At 38.9% G+C, this 18013-nt stretch overlaps 2 protein-coding genes across 6 annotated transcripts in view; one reads left to right on the top strand and one right to left on the bottom strand.

Annotated features, from left to right (window-relative positions):
- The window catches only part of CHCHD7 (coiled-coil-helix-coiled-coil-helix domain containing 7), a 125631-nt gene that overhangs the window by 16863 nt on the left and 90755 nt on the right, over window positions 1-18013 (bottom strand). The window contains exon 1 of one of the 4 annotated variants that reach the window (XM_083187118.1): window positions 10599-10745. The exons of 1 other annotated variant lie outside the window; for it this stretch is intronic. In XM_083187118.1, the coding sequence (XP_083043244.1) occupies window positions 10599-10637 (39 nt within the window). In that variant the 5' untranslated portion in view covers window positions 10638-10745. 2 more of the 4 variants (XM_083187121.1, XM_083187119.1) reach the window with 2 other exon arrangements.
- PLAG1 (PLAG1 zinc finger) overlaps window positions 10790-18013 on the top strand; it is a 41497-nt gene continuing 34273 nt past the window's right edge. For both annotated transcript variants that reach the window (XM_083187116.1, XM_083187115.1), the window contains exon 1: window positions 10790-11064. The gene's annotated coding sequence lies outside the window, so the exon portion shown is untranslated. The remainder of the gene's footprint in view (window positions 11065-18013) is intronic.

The following is an 18013-nucleotide window of genomic DNA, read 5'->3' as shown; positions in this document are numbered from 1 at the left end:
TATATACAGGTTGAGTATCCCCTATCCGAAATGCTCGGGACCACGAGCATTCCGGATAGGGGAATATTCCGGTTTTTAGAATAAATAGTTTTAGCCATACTTACCTGTCCCCTGATGGTGTCCGATGGTCCCTCGGCGTCCACGCAGTCCCCGGGCGTCCACAGCAGGCCTCCGGCATCTTCTCCGGGTCTCCAGCGGTCCCAGGAATGCATTGCGCGAGTACCGGTGACGTCACCGGCGCGCGCGCACACTCGCGCAATGCATTCCTGGGACCGCTGGAGACCCTGGAGAAGATGCCGGAGGCCTGCTGTGGACGCCCTGGGACTTGGTAAGTATAAAAAGAGGGTTAGGGAGGGTAAAAAAAAAAAAAAAAAAAAAAAAAAATTTTTCGAATGATTCCAAAAACTACGGTTTTTGGAATAATTCGGATAATAGATATACGGATACGGGATACTCAACCTGTATTGTGTTGATCAGTATCATCATTTATATTATTTGACATTTATCTTAAATAATATTTATTATAAACTAGAATTGTTATTAGGAACCATCTGTGCATATATCATTCAGCCAGCGCTGACATATCCTTTTTCAACCATATTAATACATATAAATTACACTCAGTTACACAAAAATGTAAATAAGTATAAGGTAATGTTAAGCATTAGTTCTATATAATTAAATAGATCTGAATAGTAACAAAATGGAAAATGCAAAAGCACTTTTCAGACACACAATGAGTTAAGCATTCACATTGGACATGCCACTAGCATTAAGCATTTTGAATAAAAAGACAAAAGTACAATAGACTTTTTTTTTTTTTTTTTTTTTTTTTTTAAGAGTTTTAAGAAGTAGAGGCAGTAGCAGTCACAGCAGAATAGAAAACAAAATCCCACACAATTTGGTATAAACCAACACTGTTAACAGTCCAAGAAGACTGTCACACAACCCGCAGCTGCAAAGCTACCATTACATCTTGCAAAAAAACACTAACTATATGTCTAAGCAAATTATCCAAAGTGATCTTTTTTTATATAATAAAAATCAGGCTACACTGTAATAATCTGCTTTATTTCATATACAGTATAAAGTCTAGCATGATACTTAATTGTTTATAGACTACACTAGATAAGGTTCTATCTTTATGAAGTACAGTCAGTAACAGCAATAAAAAAAAAAAAAAATCTACAATTCTCACAGCAAGTGGCTCTAAAGTACCATTAAATATAAATATTTATCCCAAGGAACACCTAATGCCTATTAAGTGCAAACCAATACAAATAGAGCGTGTTCCAAAGCAATGCAAAGATTTATGCATCTATACAAACAGATAAATGGTATAAATATTCACACTTATCTTGAAAAACATCAAAGGTATCAGAGGATAAACTATAGAGAAGAGAAACAATATTCTGAAATACAGGTACTTGAAAATCTATAAAACCCAAGTGTAGGATGGAGATACAATGGGGTAGATGTATGAAGCAGTGATACGAGTGGAGCAGTGAGCTAGTGAAGAAGTTGCCCATGGAGACTAATCAGTTGTTTTGTATAATTTTATAGTGCTTGATGAATGTTACTTCAAAGCTGATTGGTTGGCACGGCACACTTCTATTATCATTGCTTCATACTTCTACGATAATGATCTGCGTTTACTGCACATTCACAAGTTACAAAACAATTTAGCACTTTATTTTTTGTAAATGTCTTAAACGGTTTGTCGGTTTTACGTTCTTACTAAATTATGTTTGTCAAATAGCTGTGCAAACCATTCCCAATTGTTAAACAATAAACCTCATCAATTACTTTAAAGACAAATAAAAAAGTACGGTATACCTTTGATAAGAGTGAATAGGAAACTGAACTTTTCGAACATTAGACGCGTTCGTAATTACAGTACATTTAAGAATTTTTAAGATAGTCCTTTTTTAAAGTTATAATATGCATATTTGCTAATTGTCCTTTAATGTTTCTCGCACAGTGAAGCCACACCTGTTAACATTGTAGGAGGATCAGGTGGAGCATACACAGTAGTAGAACAAGGTAATACTGCTTTCACATTGCAGAAATGGGTAATGACACGGTATTCTTAAATGGGACTTTAAAACGGGTCTGAGCCTTGAGACCTTTAACATTGCAGGTGAAAACCGTTTTAAAAATCATTTAATACCATTCAAACATTCAACCCGTTTAACCCCCAAGGGACACGTTTCAAGCCATTGAAATAGAGCTGTTCAAACTGCCAAAAAAACGGCTTTAAAACGTGTAGGACTCTGCTTTTTAACCGTGTTGAAATACCGGTTAACTTTAACCGGTAAATCAACTCTGGCACTTCACATTGTAGCCTTAAACGTTTTAAAATGGAAAAAAAACGGCAATATACCGTTTTAAAAGTGCGATGTGAAAGGGGTATGAGTGTAGCTATTTATATTGTTTTATATTCTCCCAACAGAATTTAGGAGTTCTTGTAAAAATGTTGTATTTAACATTAGATCATAACCTAGAATGTAATAATATCTAAAGTCAAAATTGTTTAATAGTAAAATATTGTTTAATAGTAGTCAGTGTTATTTTAAAGTGAATGGAGAATGCGGTTTTCGGTCACAGCAGAGTTATTGAAACGTAAAAATTCGAAATTCAGCCTTTTCACGTGAGCCAGTGCATCACACCAATTCAGAATACAGCATTCTCTGTGCTCATAGAGTTAGACTTAAGACTAATTACATGGTAGTAAGTATTACAGAAAATTTATCCTAGATATTGAAGTAAAAGCAGTGGAGTTAGTTTAGTAATGAACGGTCCATAATTACATTTTTGCAACAGATTTCAGTTGCAAGCATCAAAACAAGATAGAGATAGAGAGAGATACAGGTATATAGATATATAGAACCAGCAGCCATGGAAGGATTTCACATTTCATAAAGCTCAGAGGGACATTACAAAGACTCTGCAAACTAAATTATATACAATGTAACTACGAAATGCAGCTGCCAGGCGGTTAATAAACCAGTAGTAAAAGAATATAAAAACCCCAAAACACTTCCGCGCATCCACTTTTTTCACATGTGCATATAAGAGGTAACGTTTATACCCCTTTCAGACAGACCTACTACCCGGGATTTTGGCCAGGTTTACGCAGAATTTTCAACCCAGGTCAATCCAGGGATTTTAGTAAGACCCCCTTTCATACTACACCTCAGACCCGGGAAAAACCCGGGTAAGCCCCTTTCACACATAAGCCAGGCTTTTCAAGCATTTCAGGGTTTTATCATTAAAATGGGACACTTTGCTGGCTCACAAGAATGACATCATCCAAAGGTGGGGGCTGACTACAAAAGGGCCTGTGGGGAGTTCCCACAATACATTGCTGTTATGGCTGCTGAGAACATGTGGAGGATGGAGAGTTTGTATGCTCTTGTGGATTTGATGTGTTATGCGGGCTGTGATGCTTGGATTAGCAACATGCAGCCATTGCCTCTGCAAGCGCCTCCGCACATGTGCCTGAGGAGTCTTCCTCGGCTGCAGCTGATTACCTCATCAGAAGACGCCCCGGCAGCAAAAAAAAAAAAAAAAAAGCAGCATCACATGTTTAAAACTGAAAAACCCGGGTAATACCATTCAGACATAAGCCGGGTATTATACCCGGGAGTAAAATACCGGGAAAAACCCTGGTCAATTGCAGGTGCTCAGTATCCGGAAGTGAAATCCCGGGTATACCCTTTCGGACATATGCTAGTCCTGGGTTTGGGCGCATTCATGTGAAAAAACCCGGGATTTTCGCATATGTCTGAAAGGGGTATTAGTCTGCTTATCTTTTTAGGCTTCAATTGTAGAGAAGTGAAGTTTTCAATCCTCAATCAGAGTGTATCCGATGTTTAACATGAGAGAAAATATAATAATCATAGTGTAATGTTTAATATTGGGTAACATTCAAAACCTAAAAAGAATCCCTTCTAGGGCAAGAATTACAAAGGGTATTGCACAATTACCAATTTCATATGAGAACTTAAATCAACAAGTTCTCAAACACACGAACTACAAAATTAAATGTAGATGGTGTACAGGCCCACATTAATCTCCAGGAACTGGAGGGAGCATGTTATTTACTAGAGAAAGTGGAGAACTAGAGGACAATAGTTCTCAAACAGGCATCAGTTAGATCTACTTGTCTTGAAAAAGACCAAGAATATGCTCGAAACGCAGCGGGTTTTTTATTTTTTACAGACGTGTGACACCGCATTAACCCCTGGAACGGAGGACTCTGACTGGGACTTCTGCAGCAGTCCAGGATTGGTAATTAACACCTTTGTGACTTCCAGATGCCTGTTTGAGAACTATTGTCATCTAGTTCTCCACTTTCTCTGGTAAATTACATGCGCCCTCCAGTTCCTGGAGATTAATGTGGGCCTGTAAACCATCTACATTTTTGTAGTTCGTTTGTTTGAGAACTTGTTGATTGAAGTTCTCATATGAAATCAGTAATTGTGCAATACCCTTTGTAATTCTTGCCCTAGAAGGTATTTTATAGGATTTGCTCTTCATTCACTTTGGTTAATAAACCAACACTGTTCCAGCCACATAACACCCCTTCTCTAGTCCCTTCACTGGCTGCCAGTAAGATGGAAAACAAACAGTCTTCAAGACTGGCTTATTGACTTTCAAAGCACTAAATGATCAGATCTAAAAAAGGACCTCCTGATTCCATACTGTCCTGCTCGATTACTACGATCTGTAGATGAAGGACTCTTAGCAATAGCTAGAATTGCCAGTAATTCATCATCTGCAGCTCAGACTATGGAACTCTCTTCCCCATACATTTCAAGAGACTCCCACCCCACAATTTGTCAAAAGCAGACTCAAGACTTTCCTGTTTAATTGATCATTTCCATAATTATCCCTTTAAGATCTCCATGTTATCTGTATTTCCTAAAACCTTTTTCTATGTTCATTCTGTTAATAACCTTGAATACTATTGGAGAAAGGGTGCTACATAAATAAAAAATATTATTCAAATCTCTAGTAGGCATGGCAGTCCATGAAACTTATCAAAATTATAAATGAATATCAAGCTGAAAAAAAAAAACAACTTTATCTAAAGTTTGCTACGATGATCTATGTAATATTTTTAGTCTGCATCACAATGAAAATATCTACTCTAGATATGAAATTTAGCTAAAAGGGGCAGTGGTTACAGGAACCGCTTTTCCAGTGAGTATCATTAAGGCCAGTTTTTCACTTTTTTTTATTTATTTTTTTAAAGGAGACTTCTGGGGCAGCAAGAAGGCTTCCGTAACCATAAAGTGTAGTAGTCTCCATTGATAATAATGGTACTCCGGTCTACCAATTACTTTTTGAAAAAGATTTGTGAAACCTGTGCATTTTGAAAATTAGTACACAGAACCAACCTAAAACTATGAAGAAAGTAGTTGATATATAATTTTATGAAAGGTTTCTTGATAGGTTTGTTAGTTTTTAAATACAGTATATAAAAAATAAAAAGTCTACTTTAAAACTTTTCCCGATGGCCATGGAAGTATAGCTTTCAACAGAAAAGTTTTACTTTAAATCAGATAAGTGCTATCGTAATGTCTCAAGGGGCAGAAATTCTTAAGCCATTCATAAGCTTAAGCCACTAGGTCGGGGTAGCCAACTCCTGTCCTCGAGAGCTACCAACAGTTTATGTTTTCCAGCTCACCTTGCAGGTACACTCATTACCGACTTAAGGTGCATACACACTGTACAATTTTTTTGACCAATTTCGTTCATTTCAGCTATTCTGAACGAAATTAGTGAAAATATCTTTCAGTGCGTTTGCAACGTATGATGATGCGCATACCCGCCAGCTGTTCATCAAGATTGTTAGTCAACAGTGCATGCAGCTCAATTTGGATATCTTCCAAAAGAGCCTATAAAATGTAGCTAGATCTTTCCTCTGTAGTCAACATCTTTCGTCTAGGTTATTGGGTTCAAGGGAAATGTCTTTCGAAATTGGTCAAAAAAGTTGTACAGTGTGTATGCACCTTAACACATTTTAAAAGATCCACAGGTGGAGTTAATTACTTCACTTGTGATTCTGTGAGGAGACCTAGATAACGTTAACTGTTGGTAGCTCTCGAGGCCTGGAGTTGGCTACCTCTGCTTTAGGTAGAAGAGCCTTATGGCCCCCGTCCACTAGTGCAATATTGGCCACTTTTCATCCAATTCTGAGCTTTTGGAACGAGGAATCAGATGAAGTGTCACATTGCATGTCATTATCCTCCGACTCGGATCTGAGGCATGTTCCCATGCTCCTTGGATCAGAGTCAGATTGTCATAGCTTCCATGAATATTTATCAGATCCTGCAGCCATGACTGGGACTGCTTACAATATATACTGTAGTATGCAAAAGGACTGCATAAAGTGTATTGTATGCAATCCTGCCAACCGGGAGCTGCTGGGTCAGTTGGCGGAGTATCGTGTGCAATACCTCGCACTAGTGGACGGTGGTCTTTACAGTGAGTGATTCCGCAAGGTGGAAATTTGCCTTTAGTGAGATTCTCCATTTTACCCTGAGAAAACAGCCTTTTATCATATACACAATACAAATAAAAAACAAATATGTTACCTTTAAACAGTATGTTTTCACCTTCAATAATTTGAGCCTTATGTACTAGTAGTTACAATATTTACATATAATTAGGTCAAGAATATTGCTCACAAAATATTCACGCAACTCACTACTGAAATTGCTGCAGAATTCAGCCCATTTCAAAATTTACCTTCATATAAGAGTCTCCCATGTTCAAACAAGACTGTGCATCACAACCCAAGGAGACATTTGCAGACTATACACCGGTTGTTTGGCAGCACAGGAATAGTATTGAAATACAGAACCTTCAATATAACCCCCCCCCCCCCCCCCCCCCATGGGATTCAGTATTGAATCCCGGCGGTCGGGATCCCGGCGTTCAGAATCCCGACGGCCGAATTGCCGACAAGGGGGGGGGGGACGTGGATCGCCCCCCCTTGCGGGCTCGCTGCGCTCGCCACGCAGCGGGCCCGGTGCCTCGCTACGCTCGGCACACTAATTTATTCTCCCTCCAGGGGTGTCGTGGACACCCCAGGAGGGAGAAAGTGTCGGCATTTCGGCGGTCGGGATTCCGGCGTCGGGATTCTGAATGCCGGGATCCCGACCGCCGGGATTGTAACTGCATCCCCCCCCATGACCTAGCACATGTATAATGGAGATTTTGAAGGGAAAACTGATCGTTCATACCTTACCTCATGTTAAAGTAATATCTGAAATAGAAAGCCACCGTTCAGTCTCTCACACCATGTTGTGTCATCCAACAGTGGCCATCAGATTAACGATCCATTTGGCAAGTTCTTTTAGAATTTGTATTAACAAGCTAGATTGACAATAAGCCTCCAGCAACCGAAACTCTAGTCAACACACCCTTAAAGGTGGCTTCTTTTTCTAATAATCCAATAATTTTTCTTGCCTGTATAATGTTCCACTTTATTGACACTGTGAAACGACATGATCTTTCTGGCAACACATGAACAATATTCAGAAGCATGGTGCACACAATTGATGTGACATTGTAGCACATTCTATTCTTAAAATAGATACAAATGTAGACTACGTCATTTCCATTTCCATTTGGCTTGCATTTTGCCTTTTTTCAATTTAATGGCAACATGAAACGTATCAAATGTGAAGATGTATCATTGAAACAAACTGCAAATGTCCTCTTCATTCATAGACAAAAGAAACAGTCAAAGTAAACGTACTGCCTTAGAGTTTATATCCTAAATTAGAAGTGGGAGTAGTGACGATTTGGAGAAGAGATGAAAGCAGTAGAAAGCATAGGTCAGATCCAATTGGTTAGCATAAAACAGTGTTTTGAGGGGCATTTGAAAACACTAAATGTTGGCGAGAATGACAGAATGAGAAAAAGCTTTCCATTTGTGTATGGACAAGCATGGGATAAATTTGGTAGGCAGTAGTGGAAGAAAACCAATCAGCAGAGAGGTGCAGCCATTAGTTAATCAGAGATTACAGAATTTGTAGGTAATTCTTCATTAATTGCAGATAATCTGAAATAAACCACCACCTGTTCGAAATTTAGTAGCTACCCTTTGTATAAACCAGTGCTTCACAAACACTTCAACAGTCCATGTTTTGTACATAGTATATCAGTTGGCTTGAATACACAATCTAATGCTGGCCACACAACAGACCAACTTTCCTCCAACTAGTTGCTTGGATGGAATAAAAATCTGGTACTGGATGGGAGCAAATGTAATATTTACTTAAGAAATTTTCTCCCAAAGTCTGGAAAAAGACAAAACCTGTCGCTCAGACACAGTACTGTAGTTGAACCAGTTTGATTTAAACAATTTGACTCAATGTTTTTGAGCACATTTCTGATTGTCCTTTGTTCTCATCAGTACCATATTTTTATCCCATCCAAGCAACTAGTTGGATGGTTGGAGGAAAGTTGGTCTGATGTGTGGCCAGCATAAGTAATCTGTGCCAAACCACAGATATCTGTAAAACCTGGACTGTGTGTGCCTTGAGGGCCACACATGGGCCCCACGGATGTAAGTAATTAACTCATACAACCACTAATTTACATATTTTCTTATCGCATCCTTTTCACAGGTGGTACACCGTAACCCCTTAGTTTCCTGGCCTGCAAAAAGGTGCAGCAAAGACCAAGTCATTACAATGAGTCGGCATTTGTGTCCCCAAGACTTTTTTAAAATTTAGCCAGTGCTTTTATTTTGGGATAAACGCATCCAGAAGTTCCTAAACTTTATTTTTTTTTGTCGCAGCACTCCTACACCAAATTTCTTATTGAGAAACTACGTAAAAACACATGAAATAAACTACGCTTTTTAAATAGGGTCCGTTGTGTGTTGGTAGACATGGCTGGGATTGTTTGTCCACATATGTTATAATAAGCAACACTAGATCCTGCAGCTGCCAATTAAATGGATCATTTATTATTGTACTTGGTACTGGACCAACAAGTGCCACCCTTTAAGTTGCCTGCAACAGCCCAGTTTGTGAACCATTGAGCTAATTACTAATACCCCTTTCAAACATAAATGGGAAACACAGGTATGGCCAGGGTCTATTAACCTGGAAAAACCCAAGCTCTCCAAGACCCCCATACACACTACACCTGAGGTTCCTAAATGTGGACCTGAAGGCACCTTAACAGTTTGTCCATGTTTTAAGTATATCGATGCTGAGCCACGGGTGACTTAATTAGAACCTCAGTCAATTTGATTAAACCATCTGTGCTGAGCCATGGATTTAAGTTCAAACCTGGACTATTGGTATGCCCCGAGGACTGCATTTGGAAACCTATGCACTACACCGAAAAATCTGGGAAACTCCCAGGTTGGAAGCATTCACATTGAACCTGGGTCAGCCATCGAATTTGGCGTTTATGTAAAGGAGATACATTCATACTAACGACAAACTTCCTGCAAATAAGTGATGGCCTCAGTTTTGACAACTGGTAGCTCCACATATTACTGAAGGTGGATATGTATAAACATTGCTACAATCAGGTCCTGACGTGTCCCCGGAGCAGAACATTCTACGTGAAGGCCAAAGCTTAAGAACTACAGCAGGTATGCAATTGCCCCAATATAGAATACCAATACATACTTCAGAGACTATAACTTTTAAAGGGGATATTAAGGGTAGTTTCACATTATTACAGCTGCTTTTTTTAATTCCACAGAATAAAGTGATGATACATACAGCGTGCACTGCAGTCAATGTCATCTACATGCATTGAACAGCCAATGAGTTAGAAAAAATAACCCAGGTTAGATGCATTCACACTATAGGTAATATTGGTCAAACCCTGGTACCGAGCAGGGAGGGTCATAGACTCAGAATTTCAATATGGGTCATTTCTGTTCACATAGTACAGGTTGATAAAGGCTCCTGGGCAAATGGAACATTTTTTTTTTTTTTTTTACTGTATGTCTTAAAGGGGTATATACAGTATATAAGTAGATACAGTATAAGAGCTCACTGCAAAGTTTTGCTTAAGTAGCATAGTATAAGGGAAGCCACAAAGCAGAACACGACCTAAAATCAATGAAGGGGTCTCAGAGGTGTCATGTGAGTGACAGCTCCTGGCCCCAGGGAGGAAAGGGTAATGCAGCTTACCCCAGGGTGGCAAGGTGACTACAGCTGGGCTCAGCCCATTTCCTAGAATCAGACAGAGGTTTCCTATCAGTATCTCCCAGGGGACAGGGCCGCAGCCATGTGCAGCTCCCATGACCCTGACAGGGGCAGCAAGGGCAGGGGAGTGTGAGTGAGGCAGACATGTGCTGCTGGGAGCACGCTGACATTGTGTACAATGACCGGGCTGCAGGTTGCGGTGCACTGGGGGAGGCCACACTCACCTCCCCGCTGCAGCTCAGGGTGGCCACGGAACTGGCTACATATGAATGACTGGATAATGATACCTCAGGCCGGGAAGGTGCTGCTACCACCCTCTCCGAAGCCACCAGACCACAGCTCCAATTCGAAATACGTCAACTTCTCCCCTCGCACCCCCTTTAAGTACTAAAACACACTAACCTGCTGGGCCCTTGCGACATTGACATCCCAGCTAACCATTCACTCGCAGATTCTTCTAGACAGACATCTCCGCCGCCCAATAAAAGGACGATACACCTCCTCCCGCTCTCGGCCCTAGCCCCGCCTCATAACAGCGCTCGTAAATGACTGACGTTGCGCCCGACCAACCGTAGGCCGAAGCGGTGACAGCACGCTAAGCGGCATTGGTAGAGGCTCTGCAGGCAGCCGGGAGAGGGGCGGGGCGTCGGCTGCGAAGGAGGCGGGGTGTGTGGTGGGCGCGTCTCCCGGGGCAAGTTTGGCTGCACCGCAGCGCATACAACTACAATGGCTGCTGGAGAGAGGGGAAAGCAAACAATTTCCAGGCCCGCAGCGTCCAGGCGAAAATATGGGAAAAAAATTATTAAAAAATCGGAAAGGCACCTAAACCGAGGAAATCGACCGTAGGAAGGATGTTAAGGCTCCCGCGGTGAGTTTGCAGGGGGTTTGGGCTGGCGCAGCCGCCTCTGAAGCACAGAAAATCAGGGTTATTTAAATTATGGGAAAGGGGGGGTCGAGAAAAGGAGGAGGAGGGGGGGAGAGGAGGAAAAAAGTTATTACAGACCCCCCTCCTCCTCTTCTCCTGTACAGGATCTTAATTGGGAGAAAAAAAATCACAAGTGTGAGAAAATAAAGTTGGGACTAAAGTTTATTTTTGCCTAAATGCAGCTTTATTTATATATCCATGAATGATGTTGCCTGGTTATATTGTCAGACGTCTCCCTGTTGCTTATAGGATGCATCTTGCTATCTCTTTTGTGATGGGGGGGGGGTTGGATCAGCTGTTTGGGGGGGGCACTTACTTTATCTGTAGATGAAAATAATTATATTTTTGTGGGAAGTTTTTGTAGTTTTCCTTTCTTTCAGTTAATATTGTGACAGGAGCTGGAGGCAGGGAGAGGGGGAGAGGAGGAGGAGGAGGAGGAGGGGGGGGAGCACAGGGAGACCGTGCTGTGCAAAAAAATAAGTGCAAAAAATACTTTAAAAATCCCCCATTGAGCCAAAAGCCTCCAAACCTCCCTCAAAGTTCCTCCAGGGGGTTCTTATGCACCCTGTCCACTATTGGTTCTGAAACCATGATCTCTTGCACCGATTACATGCTTATTTTTGGGAGCCGGGTAGGTGAAGGTGGGTCAGGACTGCAGGGAGATTGCTGCCCCCCCTCCCTCTCTCTTTGGTAATGTGGGGGGTTGTGCATGCAGATCGCTGTGTGTACCCCAAACCCCCCCGAACACAAGTAGCGTGGTGGAGCAGCAGGATTGGGGCAGGGGGGGGGGATCGGGGACGGGTTACTGGGACAGCTTGTTGTCAGTATCATAAACAACCAAAATGGAGGGAGAACAGAGGCATAACCAAATAATAATAATAAAAAATACCGAAAAAATAGCTGAAAACTCCCCCGTTCGGCGATCTGTCCCGTTCTTCACCAGATCAGCCTTTCCCCAACTTCCCTAGTGCAACTACTGATTCACTTACAGGCTCCCCAGTCCCTCTATACATCTATTTATCTGCACTTTTCGTTGCAAAACTTTGTAGAACTCTCAGATCTAGCACAAGGCAACGCAGGGATGCTGCATTAGCGTTATTAGTGCATTGTGGGCCATGATGGTTGAATCTGAGGGAACTGTGTTGGTTTTGATGTGTGTGTGTTTTCTTCCTTCCTTTTTTTTTTTTTTTTAACTGAATCTGAAACCTGGGCTTTTCCTATTGGCAAGATCTGTGCATGAGAGCAATTAATGCATGTGTTTTTCAGTGGTTTTTGGCGCTGATGGAAATTATCTCCCTTGTCACTTTTATACATGCTAAAAAAAAAACTTATCTTTGCAAAGCAAGCTCTCTTCCCCCCCCCCCACCTCCCTTAACTCCCCCCTCCACCCGCTGCCACTCAGTCATTGCATTACTCTGCTAGTGCTGCAGCCTGTGTTCCTCATAGTCAAGGGCTGAGCTGCTGCATGCTAGAAAAGTATCACCTTCTAGTGTTTTGCTGTGTTTTTTCCACACTTTATAAATGTCACCTGCTGCAATAGCCATCTGGTACAGTGTAATGGGGTTGTGCTGTTCCTATGGGTGAATAGTAGGATGCTTAGTGCTTTTGTATGCATGCTCCCAGATACAGTATTTAGCTGCTGATGTTGCTCCCACGTGGGGCTAGGGAGATGCTGTAAAAAGGCACATAATAGAAGGTCCCAGCTATGCTCTTGTGCAATAAACCAGGCATGTCTGAAATGTGATTGCAAGTGGATTGGGCGCCTTAGATGTCTTTGTTTATGTAAAAATGCTAATATTGTAAATTATGTAGTTGTTGCAATGTAGAAAGTTGTGTGCAAAACATTTTAAGTTCCACATCAGGCGAAAGGGTTTCTTGTTCATTCTGCCTGGAATGTTCCTTTCATGTCATATGTGGTGTTCCATGTCCATCTCTTGAGATATTAAGGATATGATAATGCCAGGTTTAAGTCCTGCTGTCTGTTTTATTATATTAGGACATTGGTGATGTGTATACGTCCTCCACAATGTAATGGAAGTGTGTGAAAGATCTAAAGATCTTAGTTATGTTTCTGCATTTTTACTCTGAAAGCTTCAAACGATTTAGCCCGAAGACCTACAGTATTTCTACATTTCATTGTTAACTAGTCCTAGAGTAGTTACACATACACCTCTTTAAGTATAAGCCAAACTAACACCACTATTACCCTATACCTTTTATGGGTTGTCTGTGGCTTAAGCACAATGCTCTAAAATTGACCATGAGTGTTTGCAGTGATTTGTTAGTAAAGCCTAGACACATTAAGATTCTGTTACAATGTAAGACATTGTGTCTAATATTCTAGTGCTCTATGTAATGTAATGCACATTGTCTTATTGCATTTATTTTCATTTGAGGGGAATCTCAAGCATTGGGCATTGTCCTTGGTCTGCTTTATATGGACTGTTATAACTATACCATAGGCTTAAGAAGTTAGGAAGAGTTTACTTTGATTGTGAACTCTGCACACCTTGACATTGTACGTTCTTTACGAAGAACTAGTATGTTAGAACGAAGCACTGTTTCAGACCTAAAGAAATGGCATTGTCCAACCTAACCTCCTTTTCAGGAATTTCTGCATTTAAAAAAAAAAAGTATTTTCGTTTCTTTGTTTAATGACCCCCTGTTTTCTGACGCTCTTTGTTTTACCTCTTCACTCCATTATGCACAAATAGAGTATTTTGTCCAAAAAGTGACAAGTGGTCACATAACAAATATTAAGATTTGACCTAAGCATAAAAAGCAATCCCTCTGACCTACACAATTGTTTAGCTATACTATGGCATTTAAGTCCTGTATGGTGCAAGTCCAATGACTTTATGATGACTTCTTTCACTTTCCATAAATACATTTAAGGAAATCTTTAAATTGAATTAAAACATATTTTCGAAGTAAGCACACTCGGTGTAAAACTGATATGAATCCCTAATAACTTTCATAAGTAAAAGAAGAAAGCTGGAGAGAAGTGGTATGGTCCTTTGCTATTAATCCTTATTTACTCAATGCCACATTATTAAGGTATAACCAGTTAATGTGGTTCTTCATATGTGTATTTTCCTTTTTTTTTTTTTCATCTGTGTATGTGCCTTTTTGTTGACTGAATGGCATGTTTTAAATATGCTTTTGAACTTGGGCCTGTTCCAATACATTTAATTACAACCATGTAAAGGTGACATGCATTAACATTTGAAGTAGGTAATTATGATCATATGTACAGGCTTGAACACTTGCATTGAAATTTGATGAAATGGAATGCTGTATTGAAATTCTGTGTGCACAACTTTGGTTTTTAAACATAGCATTTTTTTCATGAACTACCAACTGCAGTTTCATTGTGTTAAAGATCTGTAGGAGAAGCATGGCTGTGTGTGTTTAATGATATGCAAAGACTTGTGAATCCAAATGTTACAATGAGTGCTAGCTGTCTTAGCTGAGTGAAGAGAGAAACCTTTCAAGTTATTTCATCCTGTTGCCAATATGATTTATCCACATGTTTAAGTAGTTTATCAGTCACCTATTGTATTATGCTTTTGTTATGAGTTCTAGGGGCATGTTCGTTTTTTTTTTTTTTTTTTTTTTTTACAAAAGCATAGATATGTGATGTTGGCATAAACTGTTTCTAAATATTGTATTGTGGTTTTTTTCTTATGAGTTTCTAAGTCCATTATGGTTTTTATAGAAATAATCAAAAGATCAGAGAGCGAACAATTGTCACATTTTAAAGATGTCAATTTATTGGTACCACAATAAAACAGTAACAAGGCTTCAGCCTAATAATATCACTTGATAATTTAGGACATAAGACACACACATGTATAATTGTCCTTCAATCAATGACACAACTTGATCCAGAGGAATTAATAACCAACTCATGGATAATTGGACTCCGTTATGATTTTTAATCTGAGTACGTTTGTTCACAATTAGTGGACACTGCATGTTTAGTGCATATACATTGGTAAAGGTGGCAGATAGCTTGTGTTAACGCATTGCAAACTCTATTTATGCTTAAACGACAGAAATAAACATTTGAGATCTTTATTTTAACACTAATATATGATTGGCTTGATGAGAGATATATAAATAAAAACACAAACCTTGTCTCTTTCAAAGTCTATATATTGATTTTTGTTACAAATGTAACAAAAATAACTAATTTGTTAATCAGCTGACGTGAAATTTCAATACATTATGTGTTGATTAACCTTTTCTTGTTTCGTTGTGGTTTTCAAATTCTGTTTGGGGAAATATTCTCCTGCATTAGACCATATGAAATTTCAGGATGCATATTGTTTATTTTTATGTAACACTCACTTTTTTGGTGATCCTATCTGATTTAGTAGTGCTGTGTGAATATGAGATGACACTTGTGACATTTTGTACCTAGTGTGAGTCCTGTAATCTGATCCTGCTACATACAGGCATAACTAAGGGACTCCAGGACTATAAGCCTCATTTTATTATTGTAGTTTCTCTAATGGGGAGCTGGGAATCCAATATATATACCATGTGAAACTTGTGATTTCTCAGTTAACCTAATTTTGCCAGTAAAAATGGAAATTGCTTAAATTGTGTTCCAAGTATGCTGTGGTAAAGCAGTGATCAACTAACTGTTGATTTAAACGATGACTCTTGTTAAAGGAGATTGGTCGATCTGTCTGCTGCAAGTGTTTATTACTCTGTAAAATTAGCTCTGACGTTCATGGAGGCATTTATATTAAAAGATCAAATAATGAATGTTAAATTCCGCTGTACTGTCTTTTGTGTGACTGGGAAAATCTTACAATGCCACTTTGTGAAAATGATTCTTCTGAATTCTAAGCTTTTAAATGTTTTTGATTTGAATACAATTTTGCAGTAAAACACATAGGGTGAAATGTAATAGGTTGAGAGAATCAGAAAAAGCGAGAGATTTGGTAAGAAATCTCCAGGTTTTTTAAAGCAGCAATCATTTACACGGCAAAAGCAAACTGGTTTTGCCGTGTAAATGATTGCCGCTTTAAAAAACCTGGAGATTTCTTACCAAATCTCTCACTTTTTCTGATTCTCTCACCGTATTACATTTCACCCATAATAATCTTCAGAAGGATATGTATCTTCCATAAGGGAGATCTTTTAAAATAATTCCTTATTTCTAGAAATAAAGTGGATTACTAAGAAAATACTTCTAAGAAAGAAAATACTATCTAGTGAAAAGGATCTTTTTGAAAGGTTTCCTTTGGATCATTATCACCCATGTGTCTAGTCCATTTCGCCTAGAATAGAGCTAAATATGTTTTTTTTTTTACGCAAAACTAATGACCAGGATCTTTTGCACAAAATCTTTGTATTAATGTTTGATTTAGTGTTTGTCATCTGTGTTTTATGTGTACGGTGTTGATTTTATGTTGTTTTGATGATATTATTTTGCCTATAGGAGTTTGTTTTATGATTAATCATTTTATTAAGGGATATGTTGTTTTTGTAATGATTAAGGATGTTTTATTTCTGTTTTTAAGTCTTGTGGATCCAAGCTGAAATACATTGTTAATGCAAATCAATGTTAAGTGTAGCGCACAAGACAACTCACACTATTAATGTAAAAGTCCTAAGAGAACTGTGTGTGTGTGTGTGTGTGTGTAGAATATCTAGATATACATTATGTCTCCTTGCTGAGCAAAACAAACTTTTCCTTCTCATTTTAAGCACTTTCTAGTGTTTAGCTGCACATAAGGGTAGGGTTGATAATAGTCCCTAGATAGGCAAAACAAACACCATTTCCAAGTCTTTTATAGTATATTTTAAGGTGTAGTAGTTTGTGTTTTTATGGAACATTCTTAATCTGTTTTCCTCGGTTAGCAGGAACACACATCCGCACTTTTTGTGTTTAAAACAATCAATACATGCAAGCAAGATTGATGTAAAATGTATTCAAGAATAGAAGGTTTACAAAAGGCTTTATTGAATTAAATGTTTGGTCAGCTCTATAGTTTATAACCATTTTGACTACTTTACATTGGACACAAGATCTTTAAATAGAACCCAGAAGGATTAGGTCCTTCTCATAGGGTGGTCAAGTCCTGTATAAGTTGACCATAACAGTAATACAAGGTATAATTGTACTAAAGAATTGCAACTTCTAATATGTCAAATATTAAGGTATTTCGAAAAAATGTATCTAGGAAGTATCTTTTTTTAGTAACATTTCAAGAAAAATAAATCTTATGATTTCACCAGAACATAAGAGATCAGTGCAAAACGTGTCCATATTTACTAGCGGCTAATAGTTACTATTTAGTAAAAATAAAAACTGCTGTGTTTTTATCTCCACTGTGAATTCTGTAGGTCTTACTAGCATCATCAGTGTAAAAAGTTGCATGAGTGTTTCTAATGCAATTTTTGGTCATAATTTGCTAGGAATCTCATTGCACATGTGTTTATTTAGTTTCCCTTTAAAACTCCTTAAGCTGAAAGTCTCATATCCATTAAGATTGTCTTTTCTTCAACTTTTGCACATCAGTGTTTAAAATGTAGTTGCATGGAATAGTTTTTAATCCTAATTCTTCCTAATATTTGTGTAAATGGGAAAGCGCTGTTTTGAAAATGACACACTAGATGCTTAGACAACTCTTCTGTTGCTCTTGAAGAGACCACCTGTGTGACTTCACTTCGCTCTTGTCTAGTGTCTCAGGTCAAAGTTTTGGAGCGGTTTTATCTTTGTTGTATGTGGGGTTTTTTAACATAACATAAGATACTCCAATGCCATCAAGATTTTATTCTAAAAACATTTTTTTGGAAACCATGTATAGGTCTGTAAGTTTACAGTGTGTCAAATGAAAGGATCTAAATCAACGTTCTGCTTGTTTGAAAAATC

The sequence above is a fragment of the Crinia signifera genome, chromosome 5 (assembly GCF_055691185.1).
Source record: "Crinia signifera chromosome 5, ASM5569118v1, whole genome shotgun sequence".
Classification (NCBI taxonomy): domain Eukaryota; kingdom Metazoa; phylum Chordata; class Amphibia; order Anura; family Myobatrachidae; genus Crinia; species Crinia signifera.
The sequence above is the reverse complement of the archived record's forward strand: the minus strand, read 5'-3'. Positions and strand labels throughout refer to the sequence as shown.